Source organism: Haliotis asinina, chromosome 13 (assembly GCF_037392515.1).
Source record: "Haliotis asinina isolate JCU_RB_2024 chromosome 13, JCU_Hal_asi_v2, whole genome shotgun sequence".
Classification (NCBI taxonomy): Eukaryota; Metazoa; Mollusca; class Gastropoda; order Lepetellida; family Haliotidae; genus Haliotis; species Haliotis asinina.
Window position 1 is genome coordinate 17,350,582 of NC_090292.1, and position 15,168 is coordinate 17,365,749.

The window sequence follows — 15,168 nt, forward strand, 5'->3', positions numbered from 1 at the left end:
TGTCAGGAACAGTCAGTATGAAGATGATGGTGATGGTGATGATAGTGATGATGGTGATGATGATAGGAATGATGGTGATGATGATGATAGTGATGATGGTGATGATGATAGGAATGATGGTGATGATGATGATAGTGATGATGGTGATGATGATAGGAATGATGGTGATGATGGAGTGATGATAGTGATGGTGATGATAGTGATGATGATGATGGTGATGATGATGATGATGGTGATGATGATGGTGATGGTGATGATTCTGATTCTGATTCTGATGATGTTACAGAAACACTAAGAGTGCGAGGATAAAAAAAGTTGGCAGTGGCAGCTTACAGATTACGACGCTGAAGGAGAGTGACAGAGGCGTCTACACGTGTCGGGCTGTCAACCAGGAAGACAGCATCGACGCAGACACCATGTTGACAGTATTAGGTAGGACTAGCTTTAAATGTCACTGGAAAATATGGTAACCACTGAAGGAAATACGGTAATAACTGAATGAAATATGATGATGACCATGAGAAATATGGTAATGACTCTGTGAAATAAGTCCATTGTTATCCATGGTGCAAATCGACAAAATTATATTTGTTACTTTTTTGTTCTTTTTTGTATTATCTTAAAATACAAGTAATTCTGCTGTAATTGAGATTATTCTCTATTTTGAAGCAACTGCTTTTTTTAAATCAAATTGAAAAACGTAAGTGTTTTTTTCTTGGATGAAATATCATTCCAAAAACAAAAGAGTAGTATTGTCAAATGACATTTTTTTTCCATTTCAGTCCCTCCAAGATTCGTAAAGAGACCAGCCAATGTGTTTGCTCACACCAATTCCGACGTCAAATTTGAATGCAATATTTACGGAGTACCTAATCCCACGATCACATGGTTGAAAAATGGCGATGTGCTTTTCCCAAGCGACTATTTCCAAATAGTCGATGGCAAAGACTTAAAAATACTCGGCCTTGTCAATTCAGATGATGGTATATATCAATGTTTTGGCGAAAATGACCTCGGCAACGTCCAAGCAAGCGCACAGCTTGTCATTCTGCAACCAGGTATGTATTGATATGAAAACCTATTTTAGTATTTTTTTAAGCGCCAATCATTTCAAATCATTACTTCATGAAAATCTGTAACATTTGATCTGAGGCGTGTGCACTATTCAACTTTTCTTGTTACCATGGAAGCACCAATTAACATTACTATATATGAGTCTGGGTGTGTAGTATCAGCTGATCACTATATCACATGAAACTGAAATAACAACTCATATATCCTATCAGAATCGTGCATATAAACTATATTGTGTTTCCATATATTAATCACTGCACAGATGCATTATTTTTTTAGATGTTAAATGATGTTTTTACAAGCAAACAAATATTTTCACAAGAGAAGATTCTGTATGTTTGGTAGAAGTCCGTTTTAAAGGATCTTTTTATCCAATAATTGTTCTCTTAATAGATTGTTAATTTTCAGATTTCATTTTTTAATATGTTAAATTTCAAATTGTCTCCTGGAGAAGTTGTGAGTGGTGGGATTTGCAAGATTTCTGTGGAGGTTTTTTGGTCGATTTTATTTTGGTTTTATTCACATAGTAAAATTACTGTGCAGTTTGTGTGGAAGTTGTCTCCCCTTACTTTGTTTTTACCCTCATGTTGTGTTTCAATTGTGATTTGAAAAATGATAAAATATTTCAGTGTTGTGGTTGAAAATCCTTCAAATCAACTGTCTACAGCTCAACATTTGTGTTGGGATGTCGACATAACTTTCTGCATGACCTTCACCTTGTGTTTACTTAACACTGATTGGTCAATTTCACCCCCTGCTTTCTGAATGTTGTGTGACATTCTTACGCACTTAACAATATATTAACAAAATCATTTTACAGAAATTTGGAATTAGAGATTTTGGTCACATGAAATGGATATTTCATCTTGCTCAGTTTGGACAGTTTCATGGAAACATGAGACGGAAACCTGATTTCTATCAGTGTTTGACATAAAACATGATATGTTTTCCTTCATATTTTTTGTTATAATTTTAAGAGCTTTGTTTTCACATTGACAAAACACAATGCATAATTTATTAAGCGCACATTTTACATTAAATTCCATATTTTCTGTCAACACAATATGAAAGAAAACATACTGAAAGAATAAAGTGTGACTAGTTATGATGCAATTAATATTTGTATTCAGGAATATAATTGAAACAAACAAAAACCCCATTAATGCAGATAGGTGTAATTTCTCCCAATTGAAAAAAATGTGTTGCCCAGCAACACAATCATGTCAGAAACTATGTTTTGAAACCTAAACTTTAGTTGGAAACAAGAGATTCCTGTTTTCTAAAGCATGTGATAAATGCACATATTGTCCTTTCCTTCTCTTTGGACACCTGTTTGTGACACCTGGTGGTTTAAGATGCACATGTTCTTTTTCAGCTGATAAATCACGTTTGTTTATGTGCAGACAATGGCTTAAGACCCCAATGTTAAATGTGCAGCATGTTGCACGTCGAGTAATGGATGTCGCACACTCACAATACTGGTAGTGAACAGATGATGGAAAATTTTAAAAAAACCAATCCCAGGAACATATGTCATATTTGGGATTTCACTTTCTTAGTAAAGTACAAATTCTAGTACTTTTTTCGGTTGAGTCCCATCCGGGATTCGAACCCGCACCCTCAGAGTCAGGCACCTAATCGCCAGCACACAAAGTCAGCCGCCTAGCCCGCTCAGACTAGTGGAAGTCGCGGTGGCTGAGCGGGCTAGGCGGCTGACTTTGTGTGCTGGCGATTAGGTGCCTGACTCTGAGGGTGCGGGTTCGAATCCCGGATGGGACTCAACCGAAAAAAGTACTAGAATTTGTACTTTACTAAGAAAGTGAAATCCCAAATATGATATATGTTGCATTTGACCACTTTCTAAATGGCATCGTGTAATCAATCCAAGGAAGGATTAAAAGTAATGATTAACTGTAAAAAAACATTTTTGTATTCATAGTTCCATATTCACCACTATGGTAAATATAACTGTAACCTGTCTATGAATAAATTTTATATCTACTGTGAACATAATGAGACACACTGACAATTATAAATAAACGGAATAATTATGTGAACATAAATTAGAAAAAATCTGGGGGAAAACCCTTAAAATTGGTGATTGAATAAAAAAATGTTTATATATTTTGACTATAGTCAATAATTGTTTACCACAAATCCTCTGATAATCAATGATGGATTTGGTTTCTGACTGCCAGTAACTACACAATACAGAATTTTTTAGTTGAAAAAATAAAGATTTCAGCCTTGCAGAAAAAGGGAATTAATTTGGGCAAGTTTGTTTAGGTGGTCAAAATCAAAGTAAGTTTATAAATTTTAGCTCTAATTGTCAGCAGAGTGATGTAAGGGAATTCACTGTGAAGTTTGCTTGTTGATAGTAATACACTCAGCAATATTCTAGGAAGATGTGTAATTATGCAAGTTTGGACTAGACAATCGAGTGATCAACATAATGACCCCTCTGTGATGTTTTCAGTATCCGAAACACCAGCACAGACTTTCATTGGTACTAGCAGTTTGAAATATAGCACTGACAGGACAGAATATAAATATCATTAACGTCTGTTAATATTTGGACAGTTCAGCTCACAATATGCTGACAAATTATTCCAATTCTGGTATCAGTCGTGCATCAAGGGTGCTTCAGAAAGATATGGGTGATGGTGTGCTTTTAGCGTTCGATTGTCATGCCAGAAACCCAGGTTTGATTTCCCACATGGGTACAATTTGTAAGGCCCTTTTTATGTGTCCTCAGCTGAAATTGATGGAATATTGCTAAAAGTGGAGTAAAACTAAACTAAGCCAGCAGTGAGGAAGATGCGTGAACAGACACTGTGACATCCTACAGTTAAATGTTGCATGATAGAGGCGTGAGGTCGCAATGCTTTCCTAACTGAATTCAACCCTGCCTGTCATAATAATAATGATCATAATGCTAAATAAAGAATTAATTCACACATTCTTGAAATCATTGTTCATTCATTATTCATTTAATTTTACTATCAGATTTCACATATTTTCAAAACGTAAAAATTAAAATATTGTAAAATTCAAAATTTCCAAGGTATTCAAGACAGTTTGGACATGAACAGGTTATGCGTATTTGACCACAAGAATGTTGATAGTCTTAAGCCATGGTCGCTGATGTTATGTTTTAAACATTGCCTGCTGCTTCGGTTCTTTTTCAGTTTGTTTGCTTTGACACTTTTTGTTTCTTTTGCCTCCCTTAGACGTCCCCCTCCCCACCACCCCTTCTCTGTACCCCCTCATTCATCCAGGAGCTCTTCACGCCGACGCCAAGAACCTGCCCACTGCGCCGATCAACCTCAGGGCCGTCCTGGTATCAACCAGATTTGTCACATTGTCATGGCAACCACCAGCGGGGAGCATTCCGTCGGACATCATCGCCTATTCTGTGTTTTGGCAGGAGAAGGGGTCAGAAAGGTAAGAGAATCTGATTGGATCAATCTGTGGGAAGTTAACCATCTCTCGGCTTTGGGACAATGATGATCATCGTTATAATGATGACGGTAGGGGGATGAATGTGAAGATTTTGCAAGTGTTTGGGGGTCAATAAGGGTTTTTATTCAGAAATTAGCTTGTGTTTGGGAATAGTTGACTTTGAGATGTTTTTTCCAAAGAGTGTGTGATGAGCATGATTGACTGATGATGTCAATATTAATGTTTTTTGTCACAGAGAGCGTGTGACGAACACGACCACCACGGAGGCCAACATCCAGCACCTGAAGCCGCACACCGAATATGAGTACCGTGTGATAGCCTACAACCGGTTCGGAGCCAGTAGACAGGAAGCCAGGATCACAGTCACAACTGACCAAGAAGGTACAAATCACCAGGACAGACTGTGTAATTAATAATCACCTGATTGTTAACTGTTTCATTTAGCTTTTGTTCTCTTTTGTTTTGATTTGACACAGTTGACACTCATTTGGTTGGATGGTTGTTATTTAATGCCACACTCTGCAATATTCCAGCTATAATAGCGGTGGTCTGTTAACAATTGAGTCTGGACCAGACAATCCAGTGATCAATGGCATGAGCATCGCTTTATGCTACTTGGATACCATGACAGCAATCCTGACCACCTGATACTACAGGTGTTGAGTCATCAAACAGTCACCTGGCTGTTGCCTGCTTACAATTATTTCTAAAACTTGATTTTGACACAATTGGTATGAGTGACTGAGTTCAGTTTTATGCTCTCAGCAATATTCCACCTGTGTGGCAACTGTTGGTAAACAATCGGACAATCCAGTGATCAACAGCATGTAATTTTGCAGCATCTTTCCTATACACCCCAAATATTTGAAGGTACAAATTGGCCTTCAGCAACTCACACTTGTTGTAAGAAACAACTAACAGGATCGGGAGATCAAGCTCATTGATTGGTTCACACATGTCATGTCCCAATTGTGTAAATCAGTGCATGCTGTTGATCACTGGATTGTCTGGTTCAGACATGATAATTTACCAACCAGTCTCTGAGTGTGGGTTCGAATCCCATAATGGACTCAACTCTACAAAAGACTGTAAGTGGTACTATGCTGAGAAGGTGTAATCCCCAAAATTCCATATACAGTCTTCACCTTGCATTCCAGTGCATGTTCCTAGCCCGCCCGTCAACCTCCGAGCCGTGGCGATGACCCCGACCTCCATCAGGGTGAACTGGAATCCACCAGTGGAGAGCAAGGGTCGCATCTCACACTACGTCCTCATCTACTACGAGGTCGGCTCCGACTCCGAGAAGGAAGTATCTGTATACAGCACAGAACATGTCCTGAAGAAGCTTAAGAAGTTCCGCGAGTACAGTTTACGAGTGGTGGCGCACAACCAAAACGGTCCTGGAATGAGTACTGAAGAATTTGTGTCAAAGACATTTTCAGATGAACCAAGTGCTGCACCTCAGAACTTCACCTTGGAAGTGTCCAGTGCCACAGTAAGTTATGGAACCAAGGAATGAATTTGATATTTAAAATTGAACAGTCATATGACAAACGGACAGATATCCACTTGCTGTATATATACATAAAGAGTACCGCAGTATGTTTTTGAACGAAAAATTTTATTTAAAATTTAAATTTATTATCATGCAAGACTGAATACAGTAAACTGTGTGTTATTAATAACAGCCATACCACAAACTGACGGATATACCAAACTGATGTTTTTGTCCGTTACATTTGTTGCATATTTTACTCATAATACGTATAACAGACTGTGATTAGGCCACATTGAATAAATTTTGTATTTCTCATCACATTTTTTATTTAAATGGGTGGGTTTTATTTCTGCTTTTAGTATTTTTTCAGAGTTCTGTGCAGTGTTAGTCGAAAACTTGGAATGCTATACCTGGGACAGTTTTCGGAAGTATAGTGACATCCTACAAGATTATGTGGCCTTAAGAGGGACTTAGCTTTGTGGTCCTTTTTAGTCCGTTTTGATTGTAATTCACATGATAGGTCATAATATCCTTAATTTCCCTTATTCATTGCTGTCTCTGTATTTTAAAAGATATTTATTTCAGCATTGTAGTTTTGAGAAATGTGGTTATGAGTAGTTTTGGACAAATGGCATACATAGTTATACAGTGTTCTTGAATAGTTTTGATTACAGAGATATGTGACATGCTATGATTAAACGAGTTACTTCTCAGAGTTCAAAAACTCACTCACTCACTCTCTCACTCAATTTCTTTAGCGGATCATTGTCCGATGGGAACCACCTGCCTTGGACAACCGAAACGGAATCATCACCGGTTACAAGATCCGCTACAAGCGGCGCGGAACCAAGCAAGGAAAGACTGTCACCACCGATGGAAACAGAAACAACTATGCTCTCACAGGTACACGAACTTGTCTTGGACAGAAGCCCTCACAAGTCTATGACTCTGTTCACATGTTGTAGTCAAGGTCGTAGATGGATGGGACTAACATTGGATGTCATTCATAATATCAATCACTGTTATGTTCTTCAGTAGCCCTACTTTGAGGCGACTGATGGGATCAGATGTTTGATAGACATCATGGTATCCAATCTGTGTACATTAATGCTCATGCTGTTAATCACTGGATTATCTGGTCCAAACTTGATTCTGTACAGACCCCAACAATATAGATGGAATATTGCTGAGTGCGGTGTTAAACAACAAACCAGGTACTGGCCCTTGATCATAGCTGAGTGCATCATTATATTACAAAAACGCAAAGAGAAATTTCAAGTGCTGCTCAGTTCACAGTTCTAAAGAAGGATCATGTTACATGGACATTTTACTGATACTGTGACTTGTTTTCAGAGCTTCGTAAAGGTACTGAGTACCAGGTAAGGATCTCAGCCTTGACCGTCAATGGATCGGGTCCGGCCACATCTTGGGAACATGCGACCACCTACCGAGATGACCTATTAGGTTCGTATCATATGAACATCTTTATAATGATTGGCAGGGAGGAGTTATTATTTTATAATGATTGGCAGGGAGGGGTTATTATTCTATAATGATTGGCAGGGAGGAGTTATTATTTTATAATGATTGACAGGGAGGAGTTAGCCTCTATGTATTTTATGGGTTCTCTCTTTTTTGTCCTCCTTGAAATTTAGAAAATGTGTTAAAACATTTTAGAATAATATTTGTTGATAATATTACAGGCATTTTAAAGAATATCCTTTCTTGAAATTACTTCTTATAAATCTTATGCTGATGTTTTTTTGTCCAGAAAACCAAGTACCTCCTCGACCTGCCCGTTTGTCTGTGAAGCCTCGCGCTAACTCCATCATTGTCACGTGGGCACCTCCGCCATCAGACTCGAAGATTCTAGTTCGAGGCTATGTGTTGGGATATGGCAAGAATCTACCCGATGTTTACCGCTCAACAGTCGATGCCAACACTCACGACTATACAATACAGAATCTCCGTAAGTTAAGGGCAACAGGCTGTACCTTGTTGTGTCTAATACATCTCAGGTGGAGTTGGGTTAGCCTGGTGGTTCAAATCTTCTCTCGTCATGTCACTGTGAGGAAAAGTTCCCAAATTTGGCAAGACAGTCAGGCTAGGTATGCCTGAAACTTTCTATTTTCGGAAATAATTCACTTGTCCAAAATTTTAATGTACATTGGGTTTCATTATTATGCTGCCAAGATGATGAACATTGTCATTCCTCCATTATTATGCTGCCAAGATGATGAACATTGTCATCCCTCCATTATTATGCTGCCAGGATGATGAACATTGTCATCCCTCCATTATTATGCTGCCAAGATGATGAACATTGTCATCCCTCCATTATTATGCTGCCAAGATGATGAACATTGTCATCCCTCCATTATTATGCTGCCAAGATGATGAACATTGTCATCCCTCCATTATTATGCATTATTTCAAATTGTGTTATAATTTCACAAAGAGTGATATATTTACAAATTTACCCCATGAAAATTCACTTGCCAGTTGCGTCAGTGACTGGAGATTGACTGGTCGACTGAATTTCAACTAGCACAGGCTAGTGGTCCAGTAACTGTATTTTGTTTTCGGTTCAGTACACCGAATTTCAGCTTGACAAAAATGGTGTGTTCAGTTTTTCGTACCGAAAATATCATATTACTCGCCTTACACATATTACTTTCGGAAAATCACGACAAATACTCCATGTAATTTAATTCAAGATGACATCTTCATGTATCTACGTTTTTGACGTGTCTGTGTCACTATTGTAGACAACTTATGCTAAATCAATTGGATGAACAAGATAGTGTAAAGGCATCATCTTTTTGCAACTTTAACCATACCAGCATTGTCTTTCCAATAAAACATTCATCCCATCTGACTTTATTGTTTATTAACCTAACCGAATTGTACCAAAACAAGAGCTGTGAACCACAATACGTACAGAACTGTGGCATAGCGTACTGTTGCACCCCCAGATCTAAATGTAATGCACAACAGAGAGGACTTTCTTAATTATCACTTCATAAAATATAAAGTTAAAGAATGTTGTCTTTCAGTTTTATTGGTCTGACATAAGACTAGTCATACTGAATATACTTCTTTCAGAGCCGGTATCAGAATATGTGATATCTATACGAGCATTCAACAAGGAGGGGGAAGGAGAAGTCAAATACGAGACCGTTACCACTATGGAGGAGACAAGTCAGTTCAAACTTAGATTTCAATTTTTTAAATTCAATAGCTATATCATGTTTGATATGTCTTTTAAAGAACAGATGTTTTTCTCTATTTTTAAATCCAAAAATTGATAACTCACAAATAAATTTATGTTAAATCATTAATCTTGTCATCATTGTGTGTTTTCTGAAATGCATTATGTATCTGTAACTTTTGATGTTGTTGGATTAGATTTATTCACTGTGTTTTATTAGATCTTTTTGTGTCATTATTATTCTCCAGGACTATTATGAGTATTTCATCCCCTAGTTAGACATCTGTCAATAACCTTCAGGTAAAAGTGTAGTATTATAACCTACTCCCACTACTTAAATGTCTTAGGGCAATGGGGTAGCCTAATGGATTTGGTGTCTGCTCATTGCACTGTAGACTTGGGTTCAGTTCCCACATGGGAACAATGTGTAAAGCCCATTACCGGTGTCCCGTGCCGGAATATTGCTAAAAGGGGTGCAAAACCAAACACACTCAATCACTCACATTCCTATCTTAGTTTAGAACTGATACAGAATGATAACATTATCTAGTTATTCTGCAACAATTTCTCCAATACTCCAATATAACCATAGCCTTTGATACTAATGGATTAATATGAAATTGTTTGGATAGCAACTTCATATTTTTGGTGAGTGCAACATTTTGGCTAAGATTCTTTTTCCATGTTGACTTTGTACTAGAGTCAAAATGTTGAACTCACAAGAAACACACAGTTGTTATCTATAAAATTTTGAGTATTTCATTCCCCAACTTCCAAAATACCTGGGCTTGTGGGGTAGCCTTGTGGTTAATGCGTTCACTTGTCACACTGAAGATTCAGGTTTGATTCCCGTCATGGGTACAACGTGTGAAGCCAATTTCTGGTGTCCCCTGCTGTCCCACTGCTGGAGTATTACTTGAAGTGATGTAAACATTAACTCACTCACTCACTCCAAAACACTACTCATAAAAGTAATAATATGTTCATTTTCCCAGTTCTGTGTTAATTATTAGGAAACTAAAAAATATGCCTGTCTATCATCCATCCCCAAGAATTTTATTTAGAAAAACTGGGCCAAACGTCATGAAACACTTGTAGCTCTACATCTGTGGAGTTCCCTGACCTTTACACAGGGCTGTAGTAGTTGTAGCCCTACAATGGAGTTGTGAACTGAGTCCCAGGTTGTGACTACAGATTAAGACCCATTTCTCCACCCTTTTACTAAATTGTCCATTTCAAGTTCTTCTGAAATAGTTTAACCAAGACTAGTTTTCCTGCTTGTAGTTCTGTTGCCACTACAATGGAGTTGTGAACTGAGTCCCAGGTTGTGACTACAGATTAAGACCCATTTCTCCACCCTTTTACTTAATTGTCCATTTCAAGTTCTTCTGAAATAGTTTAACCAAGACTAGTTTTCCTGCTTGTAGTTCTGTTGCCACTACAATGGAGTTGTGAACTGAGTCCCAGGTTGTGACTACAGATTAAGACCCATTTCTCCACCCTTTTACTTAATTGTCCATTTCAAGTTCCTTTGAAATAGTTTAACCAAGACTAGTTGTCCTGCTTGTAGTTCTGTTGCCACTACAATGGAGTTGTGAACTGAGTCCCAGGTTGTGACTGCAGATTAAGACCCATTTCTCCACCCTTTTACTAAATAGTCCATTTCAAGTTCTTCTGAAATAGTTTAACCAAGACTAGTTTTCCTGCTTGTAGTTCTGTTGCCACTACAATGGAGTTGTGAACTGAGTCCCAGGTTGTGACTACAGATTAAGACCCATTTCTCCACCCTTTTACTAAATAGTCCATTTCAAGTTCTTCTGAAATAGTTTAACCAAGACTAGTTTTCCTGCTTGTAGTTCTGTTGCCACTACAATGGAGTTGTGAACTGAGTCCCAGGTTGTGACTACAGATTAAGACCCATTTCTCCACCCTTTTACTTAATTGTCCATTTCAAGTTCCTTTGAAATAGTTTAACCAAGACTAGTTGTCCTGCTTGTAGTTCTGTTGCCACTAACGATTCCTGGTACTAAAATAGAATGGGTTTTGCCCGTTTCTCCCAGCAGAGGAACCTGCCACGCCAATGATGCCACCGATTGGTCTCAAGGCCATCGTGTTGTCGCCGTCCACCATTGTATTGACATGGGCTGATAACACCCTCGGCAAGAGTCAGAAGATAACAGATAACAGGTATTACACTGTGCGATACACACCACTACCGAGCCACAACCGGCGACCGAGGCAGCTCAACTCCACCGATCTCAACGCCCATGTTGATGGACTCAAGCCAAACACTCAGTATGAGTTCTCAGTCAAGGTCATCAAAGGTCGCAGACAGAGCACCTGGAGTATGAGTGTCGTCAACACAACACAAGAATCAGGTACGTGAAAAGTAGGATTACTGATGGCTTGTATATTGCCAATGTTGAAAATATGTTTGCTTACAAAAGTGAAAAGAAAGCAACAATCCTTGTAGATTTTCTTTCATAACCAAAACCATACAGTGCTTGCCCTTAACCCTGAGAAGCTGCAGGCCATAAGTAGCCAGAACCAATTACGATCTTGTGGGTCGTGATCAGAATGTTTTGGCGTTAATGTTTTCACTAAAATAGTAATTCCTATCAAACAAAAATATCATGTTTTTGGGGGGTTTTATTGGGGATGCAAAAGCTGCCAACTGTAAACCAAAAGCTGTGGGTCCAAGTGGGCTTTAGTCAGCTTCAGGCCTGAGGACCAACATTAGATTCAAACACTGATAGCACTAGCTGATATAAACTATAATTCCTGACTAGAACAGGTCCCTTCCCGTCTGTACTGGTCGAAAGAGGATCAGAACGGTTTACTCGGTTCATGTGAGTCAGTCTATAAGCTGACTTTGGTTTCGGTATCTGTCACCAGATTGTCTGGTCCAAGTCCACAATCATAGCTGGAACATTGTTGACGGACATTTTACAAAACATAAAACGCTTCAGTTAAATGGCTAAAGTAAAAGTAAAATGTCTTTTACTAGATTCCAGCTGAAAAAAATGTTTTAATAATGGCTGATGGAATCTGAACAGATGGAACTCTGCGTAATGGTTAAAGTGTCACGTCATCATAATGAAGGCCCAGGTTCAATCCCCTACACGGGAACCATGTGTGAAGCCCACTGTGATATTGCTGGAATATTGCTGAAAGCTCTTTCACTCACTCGTCTCTTCCAGCACCTGGATCTGAGCCAAGAGACTTGACACCAGTGGCTGTGGAGGGCAACCCCCTTGCTGTCACCCTCAACTGGCAACCCCCCCAGAAACCCAATGGTTTAATCACAGGTAAGCCGTCAAGTGTTCGCTCTTCGAAAACAGGAATCAGAATCTTAGTACATGATATAGGGGTGTGACGATACACTCACCTTGCCTATCAATACACATCAAAATACTTTCATCACATAAATACAAATATGATACAACATTGTTCAAATCTTTCGATACTTTCTCCTTGCTCCATGGCTTTGCTCTATTAAGTAAATCATTTATGTTTTACTCCAATGATTCAGGTATATTTTCTTATTTTGCCAAGTCAGCATTTTGTTTAGTGAGCTTCTAATTAACGTGAAATGTTTCACCCTGATACCTAGCCTCACTGAAGATCAAGATTTCAAAGTGATCTTAGCATTAACTCCTGTGACGACTGGTGTAGCGCTAAGGCTGTCATGTACAAGGACCCCCTGGGGACTCTGTAGGACATTCTGTCAGGTTCACAATCAGACAATGAGAATAAAGGCCTTGAATTTCTCAGTACGAGTGAGTGAAGTTTGTCACATATCTGTATCTTGAAAACAATTTTGAATCATTTGTGAATGTGGACAATTACACATGTGCAGAGTCATTTCTGAGAATGATGGCATTTAAGCCAAAAACGGAAACCACAAAGGAATGTTTATGCTCTTTGAGGATTTAATAAATAAATAAATAAATAAATAAATAAATAAATAAATAAATAAATAAATAAATAAATAAATATTTGTCCCCTTTGAGGATTCCCGAAATAAACAAATATTTTGTGCTCTTTGAAGATGTCCTAAATGAATTAATATTTTGTTCTTTTTGAGTATTTCCTAAATGAGTGAGTGAGTGAGTGAATAATCTGATTGGCTGAAGCACTATGCATTCTTCATTTTAGATTGTTTAATCGTAGTACACTCCTTTGCTCAATTATAGAACATCTGAAGTGTTCCTGTGTCCGAGATATTGACCCAGAGACCCACATGCACTATTTTTTAAAAATCAAAACAAAGAAAACATGAAGCTAGACTGTCATGCGTCATCTCGTTTGATAACTTCTGATGTATTGGTGGAACAGTGAATCGTGACACCCCTAACACTGATTTTTCCAACCTGTTCATGTACACCATTATATCTTTTCCTGCCATCCCTCTACAGAAACAAGAGGTATGCTATTCCCAACCACAGTCTCAGTGTGCCTGTGTCTGTTTGTCTGTGTCCATGTCTGTCCGTCTGTATCTGTTAGTCCATGTCATCTCCCATAATGCACCCCTGTGGAGTAGGTACAACTTCCTGTTTCCCATGGTGCAACTTGCTCTTTTCACAGATTCTGCTGTTTTTCCAAACTTAGATTGGCGGTGTCAGTGTCGTCTAATACAGAGGTCACAATTGCAGGAACTGCAGCAAATTTGCAGCAGAAAGGATTTCCAAAGGATTGGTAGCAGTTCCACAACTGATTAAACAGAAATGATTTCCTGACAGTACCCTACAAAAAGCCAACCAATGTTTTGCAGAAAAAGTTCCTTTATATTTTGAGTCTGAGAAAGCCGTTTTTCTTTTTGCTTTTCAAAACCTCTATCATTATCATTCTTTTCAGAACTTTAGGAAAAAAGGAAAAATGTCAACAACAAAAATCAGAAAAAAATTAATAATAATGATTTTTTTATATATACAAATGCGATAAAGACCTTTATTTCTCCTTGACTTTTATTTGGTGTATTCTGGATGATTTGTGCTCTGTAGGTGTTCACTTTGTTCAATGGTTTAGAGGTAGACATTTACTCTTGTTGGTATTTTCATGCACATATCGTGTGTGGTCTCACTTGTCGCACTCGTGTCAGTGGTAATCAGTCACACTAGCTGTCGTACTCTCCCTGCAAGTCGCTGTCGTACACACTCTGTTCCTCGTCCCACAGAATACGCGAATATATGTGGAAAAAAATAACTTTGGGAAAGTAATATACACAACGGAAACTTCAGAAAAGCCGCAAACAAGTTTGTAAATATGATGTTCTGTTTAGGTGAGTGAGTGAGTGAGTTTTAGTTTTACGCCGCACTCAGCAATATTCCAGCTATATGGCGGCGTCTGTTTAGGTAGTGAAGGGACAAAATCTTGTATTTTTATGTTATTGTGAAACAGTTTATTTATTAAATCTCTGCGTTATTGTGAAACAGTTTATTTATCGGAAATCATCAGTCGTTCTGTGTTATCATGAAACAGTTTATTTCTGAGAAATCATTAATTCTACTATGTCCTTATAAAACAGTTTATTTATTGGAAATCATTAATTCTGCTACGTTATTATAAAACAGTTTATTTATCGGAAATCATTAATTGTTCTGTTTTATCATGAAACAGTTTATTTGAGAGAAATCATTAATTCTACTATGTCCTTATGAAACAGTTTATTTTTTGGAAATCATTAATTCTACTACGTTATTATAAAACAGTTTATTTATTGGAAATCATGAATGTACTATGTTACTGTTTTAGAAAACCATTTTATTTTAAGTATTATCTTGATTTAAGTTTGCAAGCATTGCAGTACAAGCAATATAGTCTTTAGCTCTAGTCACATTTACCATCTTTCTCTCACGAGTTATGTACGAGTCAGAAAACACAAACACATCAAACATATATTATTTTCTGTTTACTAGCGAAG

At 37.9% G+C, this 15,168-nt stretch overlaps 1 protein-coding gene across 7 annotated transcripts in view; it reads left to right on the plus strand.

The window, feature by feature from the left end:
* LOC137259977 (neogenin-like) overlaps window positions 1–15,168 on the plus strand; it is a 143,304-nt gene that overhangs the window by 113,406 nt on the left and 14,730 nt on the right. For 4 of the 7 annotated variants that reach the window (XM_067797635.1, XM_067797637.1, XM_067797633.1 and 1 more), the window contains exons 6-16: window positions 287–432; window positions 783–1,058; window positions 4,305–4,518; window positions 4,772–4,917; window positions 5,694–6,031; window positions 6,793–6,937; window positions 7,388–7,498; window positions 7,806–8,003; window positions 9,140–9,235; window positions 11,306–11,623; window positions 12,446–12,553. In XM_067797635.1, coding sequence (XP_067653736.1) covers window positions 287–432; window positions 783–1,058; window positions 4,305–4,518; window positions 4,772–4,917; window positions 5,694–6,031; window positions 6,793–6,937; window positions 7,388–7,498; window positions 7,806–8,003; window positions 9,140–9,235; window positions 11,306–11,623; window positions 12,446–12,553 — 2,096 coding nt within the window. The remainder of the gene's footprint in view (window positions 1–286; window positions 433–782; window positions 1,059–4,304; window positions 4,519–4,771; window positions 4,918–5,693; window positions 6,032–6,792; window positions 6,938–7,387; window positions 7,499–7,805; window positions 8,004–9,139; window positions 9,236–11,305; window positions 11,624–12,445; window positions 12,554–15,168) is intronic. The other 3 variants (XM_067797639.1, XM_067797634.1, XM_067797636.1) reach the window with 2 other exon arrangements.